The sequence below is a fragment of the Lithobates pipiens genome, unplaced genomic scaffold (genome assembly GCF_037356315.1).
Source record: "Lithobates pipiens isolate NorthernLeopardFrog02 unplaced genomic scaffold, aLitPip1_a1.2 Scaffold_18, whole genome shotgun sequence".
Lineage (NCBI taxonomy): Eukaryota > Metazoa > Chordata > Amphibia > Anura > Ranidae > Lithobates > Lithobates pipiens.
In genome coordinates, this window is record NW_027507758.1 from 151,792,552 (window position 1) to 151,814,699 (window position 22,148).

The 22,148-nt window shown below is 44.3% G+C and overlaps 1 protein-coding gene across 2 annotated transcripts in view; it reads left to right on the plus strand.

Moving 5' to 3' along the window:
- The window catches only part of TMEM181 (transmembrane protein 181), a 97,300-nt gene that overhangs the window by 9,975 nt on the left and 65,177 nt on the right, over positions 1-22,148 (plus strand). Inside the window, exons 1-2 of one of the 2 annotated variants that reach the window (XM_077486276.1) lie at positions 1,675-1,794; positions 21,676-21,779. In XM_077486276.1, the coding sequence (XP_077342402.1) occupies positions 1,787-1,794; positions 21,676-21,779 (112 nt within the window). In that variant the 5' untranslated portion in view covers positions 1,675-1,786. Of the gene's footprint in view, positions 1-1,674; positions 1,795-21,675; positions 21,780-22,148 lie in introns of those variants that run through there. The other variant, XM_077486275.1, reaches the window with a different exon arrangement.

The window sequence follows — 22,148 nt, forward strand, 5'->3', positions numbered from 1 at the left end:
CCCCCTCCTGCCACACTCCGGTGCCCTCCACCGTTTACCAGAATCGACGGTAGCGGCGGAGGCGATCGGATCCTTGTCCTTCCTGAGTATGGAGACGAGTGAGGGGAAGATGGCCCCCACCCATCTCCATACCACTGCAGGGCGGGAAATTATGTTTTTACCATAGCTCTTAAAGGGCCTTTTTTTTTTTTCAAAATGACACATTTATTTTATTTTTTGCATTACATTTTAGTGTAAATGAGGAGATCTGAGGTATTTTTGACCCCAGATCTCATATTTAAGAGGACCTGTCATGCTTTTTTTCTATTACAAGGGATGTTTACATTCTTTGTAATAGGAATAAAAGTGACATGATTTTTTTTTAAAAAAGAACAATGTAAAAAAATAAAAGGTAAAATAAATAAGAAAAAAAATGTACATCGCTAGAATGGCACGGGCAGGCAAATGGGCGTACAGGTACGTCTCTTTAAATTTGCCACCGGGGGGGATGGGGTCCTCCGTGAGTCCGCTCGCGGGTCCTGCGGACTCGAACGCCGCGGGGATACCCGCGACCGTCTCACGGGGAGGAAGAACAAGCATCTCCCCCTTCCGCCTAGTGACATTGTCACTGATCTCTGCTCCCTGTGATTGGAGCAGAGATCAGTGATTTGTAAAACACAGACACGCCTCCCAGAGTTAGCAACACGCCCCTAAGACACACTTAAACCCTACACTGCCACCTAGTGGTTAACCCCTTTACTACCAGTGTCATGTACACAGCAATCAGTGCATTTGTATAGCAGTGATTACTGTATAAATGACAACGGTCCCAAAAATGTGTAAAAAATGTCCGATGTGTCCGCCGTAATGTCGCAGTCACAATAAAAATCGCTGATTGCCGCCATTACTACTAAAAATAAAAAATATTAATAAAAATGCCATAAAACTATCCCCTATTTTGTAAACGCTATAACTTTTGCGCAAACCAATCGATAATTGCTTATTGCGATTTTTTTTTACCAAAAATATGTAGAAGAATACGTATCTGCCTAAACTGAGGAAAAATTATTTTTTTTATATATTTTTGGGAGATAATTATTATAGCAAAAAGTAAAAAATAATGTGTTTTTTTCAAAATTGTCACTTTTTTTTGTTTATAGCGCAAAAAATAAAAACCTCAGGGGTGATCAAATACCACCAAAAGAAAGCTCTATTTGTGGGAAAAAAAGGACGTCAGTTTTGTTTGGGAGCGACTTCGCTTGACTGGCAATTGTCAGTTAAAGCGACGCAGTGCCGAATCGCAAAAAGTGGTCTAGTCATTGGCCAGCAAAATGGTCTGGTGTGAAAGTGGTTAAGTGGTTAAAAGTCAGCAGCTACACTTTTTGGAGCTGCTGACTTTTAAATGGGCGGAACTCCGCTTTAAGCTCCTATGCAGCTAAACGCAGTAGGCACAGGAGGATACGAACGCTTGTAAACGTGCATAAAAATGCAACACTCGAAGCATTTTTTTTCTGCCAAATATTGTCAGAAAAGAAAATGCAGTATATTTCCCTACGTCTTTGTGCATGAGGCCTAATTGTAACAAGTAGTAGCTCGACGAGGTATTTTTTTTTCCGCCAGTATTAAAAATGGCGACATTGTTGCCGGATATAGTTTCTCTTTTCCTCCCCCCCGGAATGAGAGTGCGGGGTGTGACGTATACGGAAGAGGGCGTTTCCCAAACATGTGTGGAAGCGGCTGGGTTGCTCAGTGAGTTGGCAGCTGAAAGAAGGCGGACGGGAGGTTGAGGGGGAGCCTTGGAGGCGTCATGGAGCCGTAAGTGTGTGGAGGGGCTGGGAGCTTCCGGAGCCGATAGCTGTGTGCTGTGCACTAATAGGGGGCTGCAGTAGTGTGTTGTGGAGGTAGGTCAGAGCCTGTTGTACAGGGACCGGAGGGTGTGTGACACCTTATGTGCTACATTGCATGTGGAAATAGACTTCTGACCATTAGACTTCCGGGGACTTCTATTGCAGCGTTGTTGGCTCCCATATCATCAGACTTTGTACATGTTTGGGGAGCCATTCTTCTTCTCAGGTAGATGCTGCTCTCCCATTGGAGGATGATATTAAACATATATGTCTGTAGGAGTCTTTTATTTTTATATATTTTTTTCTTCTTTCTTCTCTGTGTGCTCATAAAAGATCTCATTGTGTGTGTTTGGTGTCGCTAAGAACACTCCAATTCATGCCATCTCTTAGCGGTAAGGCATGTTAGATGTGCTTCATTCATTCTGCATCGCACCCCAATGCACTTTCTGACAGATGTATTGTAAAGCGCTGCGCAAACTGTTGGCGCTATATAAATCCTGAATAATAATGATAATAATATGCATTGCAGCACAATATACTCGCATGCATTGTGGTGTACCGTCAAACGATAAGGAAGGAATGTCTCCAGCACACCAGGGATCTCCAAAAACGCTTTATTTGGCAATCCCACAACAGCAAAAAAATAAGCCGCAACGTTTCAGGGGCCACACAGGACCCCGATTATCACAAGTGCAGTATAGATCAGATTGTTATTTAAAGGAGAAGTCCTTCCTGAGCTTGTTTGGCTGGACTTCTCCTATGGGTCGCGAGAGTGCAATTTGTTTTGTTTTGCACTCCTGTGACCCGTTTGCAGCTGTCTGAAGTCCGCTGACGTCGCTGAAATCAGTCCAGGCACCACGTCATCCCAATAATAAAGCCTCGTACACACGGACGTTACAAAAAAATGGCCTGTTAAAAACAAAACAAAAAAAAAAAGCTACAACAAAACCATCCACCTGTTACCAAAAAAAGAGAATTGCCTTTTTTGCTATCAGTGGGAGCAATATCACCACATTATTGGAGCAGACAGTTCTCTTATTCGTGATTGGTGAATAGTTCTTTAACCACTTTGGGAGATTTTACCCCCTTCGCGACTTTTTTCACATGAACGGGCCATTCCTTTGGTGGTATTTGATCACCACTGGTCTTTATATTGCAATAAAAAAAAGATATTTTGAAAAAATGATATATATTTTTTACTTTCTGCTGCAAAACATATCAGATTTATAAAAAAAAAAAAAAAAAAAAAAAATTCTTCATAAATTTTGGGCAAAATGTATTCTGCTACATGTCTTTGATTAAAAAAAAAAAAGAAATACAATCTCCAAGTGTATATTGATTGGTTTGCGTGAAAATTATAGCGACTACAATCTATGGTGCATATACTGTATTTTTTTATATTTTTTTACTACTAATGGCAGTGATCAACAATCTATAATGATACTGTGTGATAGTGCGGCAAATAATCTGACACTAATTGATGCTGGGGGGAACTGACTAACTGCCACCACCAGTGATAATATACACTGTCGCTGTACTAATTAAACTGGCTGGGAAGGGGTTAAGATCTATGGCGCTCAAGGGGTTAAATGTGTGCCTAACCGTGTGCTGCTTTTACTAATAGATCTCTTCGTTTCTCATCCTTGCTGTGCAGCGATGATAAACTGTCAGTTTATCCACACACAGCTCTGGGCTGTGATTGTACACATCTGGTCAGCATGACCCAGCCATGAATCATTGGCCAGGATTTGCTGACAAGCTTCCATTGTGTACAATCACAGCGGGGGCACATGCATGCAATGTACGAGTATGTCACTTTGCCTGTGTGTGTGTGTGTGTGTGTGTGTGTGTGTGTGTGCAAGTGGTTAAAGGCTAACCACTTCCGGACCACCCTATTTGTGCGGAAAATAAAGACATCAATTTTAATTGGGTACAGGGTCGCACGACCGTTAAATTGGCAGTTAAAACAACTCAGTGTGTATCGCAAAAAATGGCCTGGTCAGGAAGGGGGTAAAACCTTCTGGAGCAGAAGTGGTTACAAATAAATGTACATGCTTTTTCAGGTGAAAAAATGTGCATTTATTATATTTTTGCAGGGGCCTGAAAAGCATTGCACCTGTGATCACCAGGTTGTGGCTTGCTATGGGGTTCACTAGGAAGGGAGTATCAGCCAGGAGCACTGGCGGGGGACCCCGGAGGAGGTGGTTGGGGCCGTTCTGTACAAAACCATTACATGAAGCAGGCAAGTATAACATGTTTTTTAGTAAAAATTAAACCTTTAAATGCCGGACGAGGCTTAACGCTGTGTATACTGCGTTAAACTCGATTTAACAAGGCTTAACGGCTTTTACTGGCGTCTGGCATTTTTACAGCTCTATTGCTGGATCCTCAGAACATGCTGGTCCTATGGTGGTTGTGTTTTTTTTTTTTTTTTTTTTTTTTTTTTTATAGCTTAAAGGGGTTGTAAAGGTAAATGTTTTTTCACCTTTATGCATTAAGGTGAAAAAACATCTCACACTGCCGGCACCCCCAGTCCCCTCGTTTTACTTACCTGACCCTTTGAAAGTCCCACGCTGTGATGTAAACAAAAGCTGGGTAATCGTTTATTTATTTATTTTTTTCTTCCTCACTCACGCTGACAGCGGAGGAGAAAAAAAAAACGGTCACCGGCTCATCTGCAAGGGACATCGGTCTCGAAGAAGAAGAGGCAATTATGCCTCATCTATGCCACCTGCCATTGCCACCTATCAATGCCCACGACTGCTGCCCATCGGTGCCCATTAGTGCCGCCTCATCAGCGTACATTAATGGAGAAAAATTACCTGTTTTAAAATTTTTATAACAAAATATATTAAAAAAATTGTTCTTTTTAGATTTTTATTTTTTGTTAAAAAAAAAAAAAACTCAGAGGTGATCAAATACCACCAAAAGAAAGTTATATTTGTGGAAAAAAATGATAAAAATTGAATTTGGGTATAGTGTTGTATTTGTCATTCAGTGTGCATCGGGAGCATAGGGAGGAGCTTGAGGCATGATGTGACGCCACTGGATGCCGGGATGTGGTGGCCATCTTGTTGGCAGTATTAGCCAGGAGCGGTATCTTTGTATCAAACAGCAAAGCAATTATCCTCTATGGAAATGTGAGTGCAATATTCTTTTGCTTTGATCATTAAATTTGAATAAGAACTACTACACCATGAGGATTCTTCTTTTATATTCTATGGGATAATATTGTATGTTGATTTAATGGTGTGATCATTGGGAATGGAGTGTGGAGACTGGGATACCTGTGTCCATCCTGTTTTATCTGCCGTGCCTGACCAATTGTAGACAATCGTGAATAAGAGAGTTCCATCTATCTGCTCATTTGACCCTTGTGATAAGGGTCCAAAGAGGAGGGTAAGAGGCACTGTGTATGGATGCCGGTGGTGGTTATCTTCCTCTCCCACTCTTCAAATATACCCCATGAAGTGTTCGGCCACTATTTCTATCTGAAGACCGAAGGGTGTAAAGCAGTGGTCCCCAACCTTTTTGGCACCGGGGACCGGCGTAGTTGAAGAAAATTGTGCCAAGGCCCAGGGGGGTGTATGCGGCTTTTCGCCGGCAATTTATCGGGGTGATGGCTTGCGTTGGCGCTTCAATCATCCCGGCACCATCATTGATATGATGTTAGGATGATTGAAGCACATTATTTCTATTATTACATTGTAATATATAATGAATAGTTCAACTCACCATAACGCAGAATGTGCCAGAGTGTCACTTGCCACGTCGCCTGCCTTCAGATGCAGCTTGTCACGTCGCTTGTCACCAGAAGCATTTTGTCACTTGCCACGTTGCCTGGCACCAGATGCTTTTTTTGTCCCTTGCCATGTCACCTGCCACGAGATGCAGCTTGTCACTTGCCACCAGATGAAATTTGTCCCTTGCCACGTCGCCTACCACCAGATGCGGATTGTCACTTGCCATGTCGCCTACCTTCATATGCAGCTTGTCACTTGCCGCATCCCCTGCCATCAGATGCAGCTTGTCATTTGCCACGACACCTGCCACCAAATGTGGATTGTCACTTGCCACCACATGACAGTTGTCACTGCAGTGGTGGCAGCACAGGTGTGCACATTAGTTCAGAGGCAAGCCTGGACTAGTGGGTAGTAAGGAAGAACAGTGGTAATGGGGGGGGGGGGGGGCGCCGGAAGTGAGAGATGATCTCACCTGCCTCAGCTTCAACAGTGTATCAGTGTTCTGCTGCGCTGTGTCGGCAGAGGAGCAGTAAAGCGGGCGGGCAGTGAGAGATGATCTCATCTCTGTTCCCCCGCCTCACCTCCAGCATTATAGCATCCCTGCTGTGAGCGCAGAAGAGCGGCGATGCGGTTGGAGATGATCTCATCTTTCTGCTCGCTTGCCTCCGTATAGCGGCCCCGCTGTGAGCGCGGAACAGCGGTGATGCGGGCGGTGAGAGATGTCATCTCTCTGCCTGCTCCGCCGCCGCTCATCAGAGACAGTGCAGCCTTCGCGGCCCGGGGGTTGATGACCCCTGGTGTAAAGGACTCTTGCTTGTAGGAGCGCTACACCTTTTTTCTCTTTACTGTATATGGTGGCACTACCCTAGGGTCTGACAATTCTGTCTTCGCGTATATGTTATTTGTTTGGTATTGAATCAAAACTTGGTTTGGAATTCCTGGAAGTTTTATTCCATAGGTCTGTCTCTGACCCCTGTAAACATGAAAGGAAATTGGAAATGCTGGCCAAAGATTGGAAGCAACTGACCCTACAGTTCTCAGAGGTGAAGCAGAGAGTGATAGGCCCATGATACGCCATGATTCACCAAGAAACCCCTGCTATTTTCAACAACATTCACTAAATTTCTCAAAACCTGGTCTTTGTGGTTCAAATATAACTATCTGAACCTAGACTGCTCTAAATATAGCTCTTGGATGGTCAGTGGCATGGCATGCCAGGTTGGACCCCGCAAATCTTCCTGTTTTTTGTCTCTTATCATTCACTTTTTTTTTCTATCTCCTTCTCCCTCGTTTTTGTTCTTTCTATTCCCCCTTTTACCTCTACTTCTTTCTTCATCCTCTCGCTACTTCTTTACCCCTTTTCTAAACTGGACAACTTTTAGTGTCCATTACCTTTCTTTGCTTTCTCCTTGCCACAAACAGGGACTCGTGACACTTGCTCTTATGTGTCTGCAACTTGAGGTTAGTCCTCCATTCTATGGTCACCTGTGCTTATGTGCCTGACACATTGTATGGTATTGCATAATACCACAGATGCCAGATGTCCTTTCTTAACTGCCAGTCTGTATTCAATTTGCAGTGTTCCAGCATCTATTATAATACTTGGATCACCTCTTCCCGATGTACACTGCTTATTTTGTTGAATTGTGTATGTATTTTCCTTTGGTGTTTACTACACTTTCAGTGCCCGTTTACACAGGGGCGACGCGACTTGCAGTGCGACTCACAGGCGCGACCTGCACACAACTTCAGCGGCGACTTGCAAAATGACTTCTGTATAGAAGTCAATGCAAGTCGCCTGAAGTCGCCCCAAAAATAGTACAGGAACCTTTTTCTAAGTCGGAGCGACTTGAGTCGCTCCTATTAGAATGGTTCCATAGTACAGAACGGAGCGCGGCTAAGTCGCCTGACAAGTCGCGGTAGTGTGAACGGGCACTTAAGATATCTCTCAGGAACTGAAAACATAATAATCTCAAACAACATAATCTCTCGGAAACCGAAAATAATAATCCAGTCTCTGAGCTCTGCAGGTGTTCCATCAGTAAGTAAAGAAGCGAATAGGCTGCATACCACGATTGTGATCCAAAATCCTTTATTGGGACATTCAAGAGTGACCCCACAAGAACAGAGTGCCTGATAGACGTGTTTCACACTGTTTATGTGCTTAATCATTAAATTAGGTGTTCCATCAGATTTTGTAACGGAAGCCACCGAAGTCTTGAATTTCACAATTATTTTTACACTCTGTGACACTGTTTTTGATGTTGAATTTTAAAAGCGGTGGCAAGCCTGCTGAGCTCGTTTGCAAATCTGACAAGACCGCTGCTTTTAAAATTCAACATCAAAACAATATCACCGAGTTCTAAACACTGTATTTCAAGATATAAGCTCAGTTTACTGGTAAAAGTAAGCGTGAAATGCAAGACTTCGGTGGGTGTAAAAAGATGTCCGCTTGTCGACTTCAGAGTGCTGGGTGTACTGCGGCTGAGTGTACCAAGATGGCCAAGATGGGATATCACTTCCATTACAAGATTTGACGTCTCGCCTTAATCAGACAGAACACAGACAGTTCCTTTTGATCTCGTGGCATTTGCTCTATGGTATGCATTGTTGGTTGCGGGGCCTTTTATAGAGGGGTGTGTGCCTTTCCAGATCATGTTCAATAAATTTAATTTACCACAAATGGACTCCAATCAAGGTGTGGAAACATCTCATCACCAGTATCGTTGCAAATGGTCTTTATACTTATGCCAAGGTGATATTTCAGTCCTTTTTAACCACTTCCGGTGGTTAACGCTTATATACGTCCTAACTTTGAAGAGGGATATCTTTGTTATGGCAGCAGCTAGCTGCCATAACCCTGGTATCCTCTTCGATGAGCTGTCTGGTTTCTAATTTATGGTGGTCTCTGCAGCAGATTTGTGCCCTCCGCCCCTTATCAGAGCTGTTGGTAGCGACGGAGGCGATCGGATGCTTGTTCTTCCTGGGTATGGAGATGAGTGAGGGGAAGATGGCCACCCATCTTTTGTCATTTGGAAAAAATAAATACAATTCTTTTAATTTTTTATTTATTGCATTTTAGTGTAAATATGAGATCTGAGGTCTTTTTGACCCCAGATCTCATATTTAAGAGGTCCTGTCATGCTTTTTTTTCTCTTACAAGGGATGTTGACATTTCTTGTAGGGATGCACTGAAATTTCGACCGCTGAAACATATCGGCCGAAAATGGCCTTTTTGGTAATTTGCAGAAAGAGAAATTTTGCCGATAATGGTGCCGAAATGGCGGGGCCATCCCGCCAGGTGCCGCACATGTTTCTTCCTGGCATGCCACTCAGTCTCCCTTCCCTCCTCCTCTCGCTTCTGTCATTCACAGCCTCCCCAGTGCCTGGTAATGCATGTCACGCTGTGTGGATCTGAATCGCCGTGCAGACGATGTAACGATGTCCTGCCTCCTTTGACACATGGCACAATGATTCCTAGCATTAGATCAGAGTGCTGTCTGTCACAAGAGGTGGTCTAGGATGAGAGACATTGTTACATCGGTTGCACAGCAATTCAGATCCACACAGCGCAACATGCATTACCAGCCACTGGTTAGGCTGTGTAGGACAGGAGGGAGGGGAGACTCTGAGGGGCATGCAGAAATGAAACTGGCTGCATGGCAATTCAGATCCACACAGCGCGACCTGCATTAATTACCAGGCACTGGTAGTCTCAGGCTGCACTGGCGGGCTGCTGCATCTGATGGGCACGGACATTGAGGCTGCATGGCATGAGCACTGGCGGGCTGCTACATATGGACACAGGTACTGGAGAGGCTGCATGACAGGCTGCTGCTTCTGATGGGCACAGACACTAGTGAGGCTGCACTTGTAAGACCGCTGCGCAAATACGGTGTGACAAAGTATTGCAACGACTGCCATTTTATTCCCTAGGGCAGTGATGGCGAACCTTGGCACCCCAGATGTTTTGGAACTACATTTCCCATGATGCTCAACTACACTGCAGAGTGCAAGAGCATCATGGGAAATGTAGTTCCAAAACATCTGGGGTGCCAAGGTTCGCCATCACTGCCCTAGGGTGTTAGAGGAACAAAAAATTATAATGTTTGGGGGTTTTAAGTAATTTTCTAGTAAAAACAGTTTTTAACTTGTAAACAACAAATCCTGAGAAAGAGGCTCGGTCCTTAACCACTTGAGATCCGCGCTATAGCCAAATGATGGCTACAGCACGGATCGCCTTTTCCGGGACGACGTCAATAGACGTAGTCCCGTGTACGAGTGGCCTGCGTGCCCCCTGAGGGGCGCGCGCGGTGCGCTCTGTGATCGGCGAGTCCATGAGACTCGCCTGATCACCGATCCGTGCAAGGGGTCGATCCCGACCCCTTATCACGTGATCAGCTGTCAGCCAATGACAGCTGATTATGTGATATAACGGGGCCGGTAATCGGCTATTATTCCGCGCGAGGAGAAAAAAAAAGCCGATCACCGGCGGCCGTGATCGGGACATCAGTCCCGATCACGGCCAGCCCTGCTAATGCCTACCTGCCCCCTGCCAGGGCCCATCTGCCCCCTGCAGTGCCACATGTACTAAAAGTAAGTGCCCCCCGTCAGTGCCACCCAGCAGTGCCCATAGTGCCACCCACAGTGCCACCTAGCAGTGCCCACAATCTGCCTCAAAGGTGCTGCACCCCAGTGCCACATATCCGTGCCCATCAGTGTCATCTACCAGTGCCCAGCAGTGCCACCTATCAGTGCCCATCAGTCCCATCTATCAGTGCCAATCGGTGCCCACCAGTGCAGCCCATCAGTGCCCACCAGTGCAGCCTATCAGTGCCGCCTAATCAGCGCACTTCAATGAAGGAGAAAAATGACCCGTTTGCAAAATTTTATAACAAACTATTAAAACATGATTTTTTTATTTTTTTTTGCATCTTTTTTTGTTTGTTTAGCAAAAAATAAAACTCCGAGCTGTAACTAAATACCACCAAAAGAAAGCTCTATTTGTGGGAAAAAAATGATAAAAATTTCATTTGGGTACAGTGTTGTATGCCCGCGCAATTGTCATTCAAAGTGCATCAGCGCTGAAAGCTGAAAATTGGTCTGGGACTGAGGGGGGTTTAAGTGCCCAGTAAGCAAGTGGTTAAAGAGGAGGGCCGTTTAAAAAAAAAAAAAAAAAAAGTCAGCAGCTGCAAACACTGCAGCTGCTGACTTAATAAACACACTTACCTGTCCAGGGCGCCCGCGATGTCGGCCGCTCGAGGCCGACCCGTCCCTCGGCTCTCGGGTCCTAGCGCCGCCATTCCCTCTAAGGGAAACAGGCAGTGGAGCCTTATGGCTTCACTGCCCGTTTCCTACTGCGCATGGCGAGTCCCGCAGCACTTTCTGAATGGGACGCGCTGTGTTCTGGAACACACAGTTCCCAGAACACAGCGCGACCCATTACCCCGAAGACGCCGCGACAAGGAGAGAAGACAGAAGATCTCCGCGGAGGAGGAAGAGGAAGATTAGGATTATGTGCCTAGCAACAGGCTTCTGGTAAGTAAAAAAAAAAAATTTTTTCATTTTTTTTTTTTTTTTTTTTAGATTTTTAATATTTTTTTGTTTTCAGGGTGGCCCTCCACTTTAAGTTGAGACTAGAGCTGCAACTAACGATTAATTTGGCTGTCGACTAATCTATCGATTATTTCTTCGATTAGTCAACGACTATCCTATTATTTTTTTTATTTTTTTAATGAATCTAGTGGTTTTTTTTTTGATTAGCTAATTAATCCCTTGGATAACCTTGAGAGTATTGCAGGGCAGGGCAGAGTATTGCAGGGCATTGCAGGGGAGGGGAGAGTATAGTATAGTATTGCAGGGCAGAGTATTGCAGGGGAGGGCAGGACAGAGCAGAGTATAGTATAGTATTGCAGGGCAGAGTATTGCAGAGTATTGCAGGGGAGGGCAGGGCAGAGCAGAGTATAGTATAGTATTGCAGGGCAGAGTATTGCATTGGCAGGGTATGGAGGGATGGCTGCATCCATCCGACCTCTCCCCTCCACTGCACAGATCAGTACAGAGAGGGGAGAGAGAAACCGGCGTCATGTCATGACGCCGGTTTGTTTACAAGTGATCGCTCTATCGGAGCAATCACATTGTAAACGCCTGGGTGTAGAAAGATGGCCGCCGCTTCGGAGCTAGGCCGAAGCCGCGGCCTCTCCTAAGGCTGAGACCGCGGAGCGCTCCGCGGATCGCAGCATGTGCGCACGGATCGCTGACGATCCGTTGCACCCCTAGGGACGGCGGCACGGAGGGGGAGAAGAGAGGGAGACGGCGGCACGGAGGGGAGCAGTAAATGCTAAGCACTGCCCCCACTGTGACGCATCGACGCCCTGCACGCACGTCGACGTATTTTCTTAGTCGACGTAGTCGATTACGTCGACGCGTCGTGGCAGCTCTAGTTGAGACATTTCTAAAATTCTGTTTTCACTTTGTCATTATGGGGCCCCGAGTGTGGGTTATTGGGAAAAATTTATTTTAAACAAAACTAGTATAAGGCCTCATGCACACTGGACGTTTTGACATTTTTGCAGCAGCTGTTTTTGGCTGTAGATGTTTTTTTTTTTTTTTTTCTACAGTCATTAAAGAGGAAGTAAACCCTGATTGGTTTACTTCCTCTTTCATTCCCTGCAAAGGTAAAACGTAATGGACTAGTACTACTATGCATTGCATAGTAGCCCATTATGTGTCACTTACCTGACACAGGAGCCAGCAAAGTCACCGCTGTCCCCTCTAGTCCTGTAAAAACACTCTAATGCTGAGAAACATCGATAAACGCTCAAACGTCCCTCACCAGGATTTAATGCTTGTAATAAAACTTTGGATATTTTTATATACTGTACACATGACTAGTCAATTTTGGTACCTTTTTTAAAGTCCTAATCATTTTTTGCTTGAGGGATTTGCAAGGCTGTATAGCTGCAGGCATTGTGGAGCAATTCATTTGGGACTAGAATTAGCGACCTGGCGCCTGGGGCAGCACAGCTGGGGGTATCCTGACTCTGTGGACCCCCCCGCTCGATCGTGTCGGGCCGCGCCGCCGGCGACCGGTAATTGAGCCCCCGGCTTTGAGGCCTTCTGTGATCCTATGGTTCCTTCTGGAATCTGGCGCCCTCTTGTGGTGGCCGTTGGAATTACAACCAGCAATGCTAATAGAGCTATCTCCTTCCCTAAACATTATAATATATATATATATATATAATAAAAAAAAAATATATATATATATATATAACACCCTAGAGAGTAAAATGGTGGTCATTGCAACACTGTCTGTCACACCATATTTGCACAGAGGACTTACAAGCGCCCTTTTTTTGGGGGAATAATAATTTATTTAATAAAAAAAAAAATAAGACAACAGTAAAGTTAGCACAATTTTTTTTTTATATGGTGAAAGATAATGTTACGCCAAGTAAATCAATACCCAACATGTCATGCTTCAAAATTGCGCCCGCTCATGGAAAGGCGACAAACTTTTACCCTTTAAAATCTCCATAGGGGACGTTTAAAAAATTCTACAGGTTGCACGTTTTGAGTTACAGAGAAGGTCTAGGGCTAGAATTATTGCTCTCTCTACCGATCACGGCGATACCTCACATGTATGGTTTAAACATCGCTTTCATATATGCGTTCGCTTCTGCACGCAAGCTTGGCGGGACAGGGCGCATTTAAATATATATTTTTTCTTATTTTAACTTTTTATTTTTATTTTTTTCACCGTTTTAAAAAAAAAGTGTGTCACTTTTATTCCTATTACAAGGAATGTAAAAATCCCTTGTAATAGAAAAAAGCATGACAGGTCCTCTTATATATGAGATCTGGGGTCAGAGAGACCTCACATCTCATATTTACACTAAAATGCAATAAAAAAAAAAAAGGCGTAATTTGAAAAAAATAAAACAAATAAAATGTCCCTCTAAGAGCTATGGGCAATGACTTGGAGACAGGTGGGGGGCTGGGGGCTATCTTCCCCTCACTCGTCTCCATGTCAGGCCAGGGACAGGTCCAGATCGCCGTCACGGACCTGGCTCCTAACTTTTTTAGCTGGCTCCTAGATTCCAAGCAAATTTGTCAACCCCTGCCTGACTGGATCAAGGAGCTGTACAAACGGATCCATCTGAGATGCTTGAAAGCCAAACAATGGTACCTGGGTCTCATGGAAGAAGAAACAAGGTTTTTGCCAGTAATGCTTCACTTTGAGAGCTGGACCCTGGGACCTGGCACCCAGGTCATGTTGATACAGCCAAAGAGTTTTTCAGCAGGGAGCTGTACAGGTCTGAGGAAGGGGACCCGGTCCTTGAAGGTCTGACATGACACTGCCCGCCGTGATGGGTGAAGGCTGGATCTGTCTGATTATTTCCAGCAGTCCTGCGCCGGGATCAGGTAAGTCAGATTACAAGAAATGTATATTTTTTTATTTCACTTTCCGGAGTGAGTATGCGTGCCTTGCCTGTGTTTAGCCAATAGAGGGTATAAAAGCTACATACCTGGCCCCAACATTCCATGCTTCCTCTGTGTGTGCTCGAGTGTCAGCAAAGGCTGCCGCATTGCTATTGTGTCCTACTGTCAGCCATCAGGGGGTTTTGGGGGACCATTCACCATCTGAGAGGTCAGGTTCCACCCTGCACACAGCGCGGTAAAAGGGAATACAAAAAAAGCCGAGTCCCAAATAGCGGGGGGGGGGGGTCGTGGGATGTGGTTTAGATGCCGCAGGCGTGCACGTGCAAGGGAGTTTATGTGAGACACGGCACAGGTGCAAGGCTCACTGGCTTAAAAGTTTGCACTCTGGAAGTGCCTGGCTGATGGAGGGACACAGAGCATACTAATGTTATGTAAGCTGTATGGGTGTGTGGATAAAGGCATTTTTAAGGGGCATGTTTTACTCAGCATTGAGACTAGAGGTCGACCGATATGGGTTTTTCTCTGGCCGATGCCGATATTTAGAAATCATGGTGGCCGATGGCCGATATATGATGCCGATTTTTTTTGGGCCGATATGTTAGGCCGATTATTTTTTTTTAATCCCCCTTGATCTTATAAAATAACACACCTTTCCCATTGGGGCGTTTTACAGGCGCTTTGGGCTAAAAATAGCGCCTGCAAAATGGCTCCCCTGCACTCTGTGTGAAAGACAGAGTGCTTTCACACGGAGGCGATGCGCTGCAAGGATCTTAAAAAAAAAAGTCCTGCAAGCAGCACGTTTGGAGTGATGTATACCGCTCCTCCACCACTCCTGCCCATTGATATGAATGGGCACCACTGCCGAAGCGCATGCAATGGGATTTGGCAGCGGTGCTTCACGGGCGCATTTAACCTCTTCCTCGGCCGCTAGCTGGGTTTTATGTGCCCCACTAGCAGCCAAATAGCACCGCTAAAATGATGGTAAAGAGCCGCTAAAACTTGCAGCATTTTACCATCAACGCCTGCCCGCTCCAGTGTGAAAGCAGCCTTCATAAGTGATACAGAAAATTTCTTACATTTAAACATTTATTAAACAAAACAAACCTCCAATCAGTTTACATGTATGTATGATTTAGATAAAAAAAAAAAAAAAAACTATATATTAAATAAAAACAGGTAGTCAAAATTTTTGGACGAAAAAAAAAATGGGCTAACTTTACTGTTTTAAATTATTATTTTTTTTTTTTAACCACTTCCCACCCGGCCAATGCGCATATACGGCCGGGTGGGAGCCGTCTACTCCTGATAGGACGTTCAGGAACGTCCATCAGGAGGAGCGGGATCGCGCGCGTGCCCGCGCAGCGGCGCGATCCCGATGCGCCAGTGTCACCGGGACACGGCGCATCTCAGATCGGCAGGAGGGCTCTGTGATTGGCCCTCCTGATCACATGACGGCCGTGTCCAATCACGGCCGTCATGTGATGTAAACAAACAGCCGGTTGCTAGGCAATCGGCTCCTCCTCTCCTCACACAGAAGTCATCGCTGAGGAGAGGAGAGCAGATTGCTGCAGCCGGCTGATGATCAGTGAGTATGAGCTGTTTTTTACAGCTTTTTACTCACTGATCTTCAGTCTAGTGTAAACACACAACACACCACACAGTGTAAACACAGTCTCCACATATGTCCCCATAACACACATGTCCCCAAAACATACATGTCCCCAAAAAATAAAAACACATGTCCCTAATAATAAAAACATGTCCCCCACATATGTCCCACTAAAATCACTTGTCCCAATGATTATGTGCACACATATGTACATGATCATTTGCGTACATATGTCCGTGATCACACAAACCAATTATTATACACTTAACGGAATTTTTTTTACCAAAAACATGTAGCAGAATACATTTTGGCTTAAATTTATGCCAAAATTTGATTTTATTGGATTTCTTTTAAAATAGAAAAAAGAAAATATTGTTTTTTTTCCAAATTTCCGCTTTTTTGCGCTTATATCGCAAAAAATAAAAAACGAGTCGTGAATAAATACCACCAAAATAAATCTCTATTTGTGCGAACAAAATGATGATAAAAATTTCATTTGGGTACAGTGTAGCATGACCGCGCAATTGTCACTAAAAGCGCTAGAGCGATGAAAGCTGAAAATTGGGCTGGGAAGGAAGGGGGCGAAAGTGCCCTGTATTGTAGTGGTTAAATAGTGTATTTTTTTTTTCCCCAAAAATGCATTTGAAAGACCTCTGTGCAAATGCCGTGTGACATAAAATATTGCAACAACCTCTATGTTATTCCCTAGGATCTCTGCTATATATATATATATATATATACTTTTGGGGGTTCTGAGTGATTTTCTGGCAGAAAATACAGGATTTTTACTTGTAAGCAACAAGTGTCAGAAAAGATTTAGTCTTTAAATGGTTAAACTGAGAACACACTGAGATGATTTCATTCAAGTGTAAACATTGTATCATTTTGTTCTTTTCTTGGCAGTCTGCCCAGAGAGGAGGAAAGGCGTTTCTATGACGACTCAGGCAACTTACACTGACTTCTATTACAGAAGTCATTTCTAAATCGGCCTTTTTATCAGCACAATCGGCCGAAGCCGATTAATTAAAAAACGTCAAATATCGGTCGACCTCTAATTGAGACTGAGCATTTATAGCAGTGCGTTATGTAAATGCTAGACTAAAGCTCGGCAGTAGATGCGCTTTGTTTAGTACCTCTGCTTTTTTTGTGCTTGGGACTAGGGATAATTCATCAGGGGGGGAGTGCAAAGTCACTGTGGTCAGAGCCTAAGGCTCCTAGTCACATGCCCACAGTTCCATCCTCTCCTGAAAGACCTGGAGCATCTGGCAAATCTGAGCCATTTTGTCTCACAGGCATGGTGGCTACCTCCAACGTCCCAGCCCTGAATACATCACTAAGGACAATTTGGCTTTGACTATGGCTAGTTTGGAAGGGAAAATAGCCAAGATGTTGGCGTCTTCCTCCCAGGAGGTGAGAATGCGGCAGACCCCTCTCTCCTGCCCTTAACCTTCCAGTATTGGAGCAACAATGGTCATATGATTTTTGGGGTATCTTTGAGAGAAGGAGGTTCAGGTGACGCCTCTTCTGACTATTCAGTGTCTGAAGAACCTTTCTCAATTTTGCAGTCGCAGAAATTGCTAATCCAATCCCTTACGGACTTGGTTCATTCTCGATATAAGTTGCCTCCTGCAAGGGTGGAGAATGTTTCCTTCCCCTCCTTGGGTTTGCTAAAACCCTCACAGGGTTCTCATGCTTACCCTATGCACCCGTTACTGGAGCAACTGATTTATGCTGATTGGAATCACCCAGATAAGCAGTTTTCTCCTGCTAAAAGATTTTCAATTCTTTATCCTATGGAGAAAAGGTTCTCAAAGAGATGGGATTTGCCAGCGGTAGATGCGTCAATCTCCTCTGTCCACTTGGACAAGTTAAACTCCTGTTCTCAATGTACAAGTATTTAGTGATCCAGCTAATAAGATGTTGGAATCTCTACTTAAGACCTCATTTGCTGTAGCTGGTGTACAACCTCCAGTGGCAGCAATAGGCATCTGGCAATCCCTTCGTGATGAATTCAAGCAGGTTTTTAAAAAGAAATGTTCCTGCTCAAACTGAAGTTCCCCAAAGTTTAGCTGAGCTATCTAGAGCCCTATTCTTTGCAGTGGACACTATCAAGGATTTTATCCATCAGGCATCTCGCCTTGCGCTCATGTTGATACATATGCGCAGGATTTTGTGGCTAAACAGCTGGTCAGCTGAGTTACCATGCAAAAGCTCTTGGCTGGGTTTCCGTTTCATGGAGTGATTGTCTGGGGCAACAGCCTTCAGGCAGTCTCGACGGCCTCCACCGTCAGGGGCAAAGGATAAGCCTCATAACCAGACACAGGGCTACAAAAAGCCCTGGAGTCAGAAGTCCACAAAACAGGGTCCCAAGGCTTCCTTGTGGGGGGGGGGGGGGAGACTGTGGTGGTTTTCAGAAACTTGGCAAGAGGAGATCCAGGACAAGTGGGTCCTCTCTGTAGTAGCACTAGGCTACAAACTAGAGTTCCAAGAGTTTCCACTATCGTGTTTTCTAAGGTCAAAGGTTCCCAAGGGCCTAGTAAAGGAAGTCCTTATTTCTAGCAGTGGACCGATAACTGTATCAGGAAGTAATAGAGGTTCCCTCGGAAGAGAGAGACATGGGTTTATTCAAAAGCTTTATGGCACCAAAACCAAACGGAGATGTTGGACCCATTCTAGATCTCAGGAATCTGAATCCCTTCCTAAACATTCTCTCCTTTTCAAATGGAGTCGATTCGGTCAGTTGTTTCCACCCTACAGGGAGGAGAGGTTCTAGCATCCATATATATCAAGGATGCGTATCTACATGTGCCAATATTTCCTGCTCACCAGACATTTCTGGGGTTTGCGTTAGAGCAGTGCCACTTTCAGTTTGTGGCCTTGCCTTTCAGGTTAGCCACCGCTCCCCGATTGTTTACAAAAGTGTTAGCCCCTGTACTAACAAGACTAAGGGGCTAGGGTATAGCAATAATAGCATACCTAGACAACCTGCTACTGGTAGACTAGTCAATAGCAGGGTTAAATCAAGGTCAGTTATCTGAGACACCTGGGTTGGATTCTCAATCTAGAGAAATCATCCATACTCTTCCTTACAGCCGGTAGGAAGGCTGCAGTATTTGGGCTTGGTCATAGACACAACCCAGGAAAGGGTGTTTTTGCCTCAAAGGTCAAAGCTCTAAGAGAGCTGGTCCAGGCAAAGAAGGGTACCTCCATTTGCCTTCTTGTATGAGATTATTGGAGTGGTTCCCTATGCCCAGTTTCATTCAAGACTGTTGCAACACAGTATTCTGTCTGCTTGGAACAAACGGATCCAAGCCTTGGATTATCCAATGAATCTGGCTCCAGAGGTACGTCCAGGCTGAAAAATGCTCCTGTCAGGATACAATCCGACAATGCCACAGCGGTGGCCTATATCAATCACCAGAAGCCACGCAGCTCAAAGAGAGGTGGCCCATATTCTGTCTTAGGCAAGGAACATGACTTTGCCCATCTGCAGTTTACATTCCAGGAGTGGATAGTTGGCAGACAGATTTTCTGAGCAGTGAACAGTTGTTGTGGGGAGAATGATCTCTACATCCCAATGTATTTTTGGCCATATGCCAGAGATGGGGTACACCAAATGTAGATCTATTGGTGTTCAGGTTCAACAGGAAGTTGGACAATTTTGTGGCGAGAATAAGGGATCCAATTGCACTCGGAGTAGATGCGTTAGTGATCCAGTGGAATTTGTTTTCACTGATTTATGCATTCCCTCCATTTCAGCTGCTTCACAGGATCAGGGAAGAAGGGAAGCAGATAATGCTAGTGGCCCCGGCATGGCCCAGAAGACTCTGGTATGCGGGGATCATGACACTGGCAGTAGGAGTCTTTGACACTTCCACCTCGTCCGGCCCTGCTGTCACAGGGACTGGTATTCCATCCTGCCTTACAAATGCTAAATTTAACGGTGTGGCATTTGTAACCCACATTCTAAAAAATCGGGGGCTTTCAGGTTCAGTAGTAACCACCCTGATTTAATACCAGAAAGCTGGCATCCAGGACCATTTATAGGGTCTAGAAGGCCTATGTCACTTGATGTGAAAACAAGGGTGGAATCCCCGTAAGTATGTCATAGGAACAATTCTGGCCTTTCTACAATTAGGAGTAGAAATTAAGCTGGCCTTGAGTACAATCAAGGGCCAGATTTCAGCCTTGGCAGTGTTTTTCCAAAGGCCACTTGCTTCGCATTCTTTAGTCCGGGCGTTTATACAAGGGGTAACTCTGATAAATCCGCCAGTCAGAACACCCTTGTGCCCATGGGATTTAAATCTTTTGTCGGTGTTGCAGAGACAACCCTTTGAACCTTTAAGGAACATTCCTTTGATTCTTTTGACAGGGGAATTTGATTTTCCTAGTCTCGATAACCTCTGCAAGAAGAGTATCAGAATTGGCTGCTTTCTCTTGTAAAGAGTCATACTTAATCATTCATAAGGATAAGGTGGTGCTGCGTCCACACCCAACCTTTTTGCCAAAGGTATTGTCTAGTTTTCATCTGAATCAAGATGTTTCCTTACCTTCCTTTTTTTTTTTCCCAGAACCTCATTCTGTAGAAGAAAAATTACATTCTCTCGATGTAGTGAGAGCAATTAAAGGCGATCTGAAAGCAACTGCTCAGATAGGGAAAAATATGTTTTGTGTTGTCAGAAGTCCCTAGAAAGGGTCGGGCAGCATTGAAAATCTACTGTTGCTTAGTGGATTCATCAGTTGATTAGTCAGGCCTATGACCTGAAAAAGGTTCCTCCCTTTCAGGTTAAAGCACACTTTACCCGGGTAGTCAGTGCATCTGTGGCTCAGGCTTGCAAGTCCGCTACTTGGTGCTCAGTACATACATTCACGGGATTCTATCAAATGGATGTAAGACGGCAGGAGGACACCACCTTTGGGCACAGTGTGCTGCAGGCAGCGGTATAGGGTCCTCACGCCTGGTGGCTATTTTCTTTGTCTCCCTCCCCTCAGGTGGCATTGCTTTGGGACATCCCATATAGTTATTACTATTTTGCTCTGTGCCCATGATGTACAATAAAGAAAATGGGATTTTTATAACCGCTTACATGTAAAATCCTTTTCTTGGAGTACATCACAGGACACAGAGGTCCCTCCCCTCTTATTGGGATATGTGAATATATTGCTTTGCTACAAAAACTGAGATATTCCCGGTATGGGAGGGGTTATATAGGGAGGGGCACTGCCTGTTTCCTTTTTGGTTATACCAGTGTCCATTCACCTAAAGGTGGCCTATAACCCATATAGTTATTACTATGGTGCTCTGTGTCCCGTGATGTACTCCAAGAAAGGGATTTTACAGGTAAGCTGTTATAAAAATCCTATTTTTAGCAATTTTATATTTGCTAAAACTATTGCATTTCTATGTTACTGTGGGAGACCAGATGTAGTGAATGCAGCGTCCTGGGTTTGTTAACGTTTAAGTGCTTCTACAGTGTAGGATCATGCAGTTGACAGAAAAGTAACTATTATGCCTGATACACACGATAAGATTAATCGGACAAATGATCACCCATTTTATTTTTTTGCATGCTAATCTCGTATCACAAATAAGAGGTTACTAAAGTTACAAATATTCTCGTACAACAGAATAAAAAATGTGATTGTGTTTTGGATGACAAATGTATTGTTTGTATTGTACTTTCGGATGACAACTGTACTGATTTAAATGAAAAAATCTTTTGGTCTGGTATCGTACAAGAAAAGTTTTCGTGTTTGTCCCTTTTGGATAATATCAGATGAACTGTCGTGATCGGGTCTCGAATGCTGTGTACAAACGATCAGACTATTGTCTGATCGCTTCGAAAGTGGTATTTTTCGTATGATTTTCTGTTTGTGTGTGTGTATGGGCCTTTTATTTATTTATTTTTTCAGGCTCAAGCCAATGACTCAGACTTGGACAAATGTAAACCTGCATCCTTCTTTAAGCATAATTGTGACTTCAGAACACTGCTTGTGTGACTGAAATTGGTACTTTTACACACATTAATCAATGATGTCTTTTTTTGTTTTGCAGGTTGGCTCCAATGCGATTATACACTCTCTCAAAACGCTATTTTGTGTTGGTTTTTGTGGTATTCTTCATCTGTTTTGGATTAACAGTTTTTATTGGCATTGCTGGTATGTGTTAATTTGTTTTACTACAATTTTGCATTAAGACGTTTTTTTATTTAGTGTTTTTTTTTTTAATTAATTTTGGACTTTTTCTGCCACACGGACACTTCTATAGTTGGGGGACATTATGGGGCTGATCTGCTAGAATTGGAGAGAGCAAAATCTGGTGCAGCTCTGCATAGAAACCAATCAGCTTCCATGTTTTCTTGTCAAAGCTTAATTGAACAAGCTGAAGTTAGAAGCTGATTGGCATCCATGGACAGCTGCACCAAATTTTGCACTCTGTTTTAGTAAATCAAATCCCTATCTGGCGCTTAAGCATATTTAGCCTAGGTTCATACTGTAGCAATGGGGGAACCAGCATGATTCTAGCAC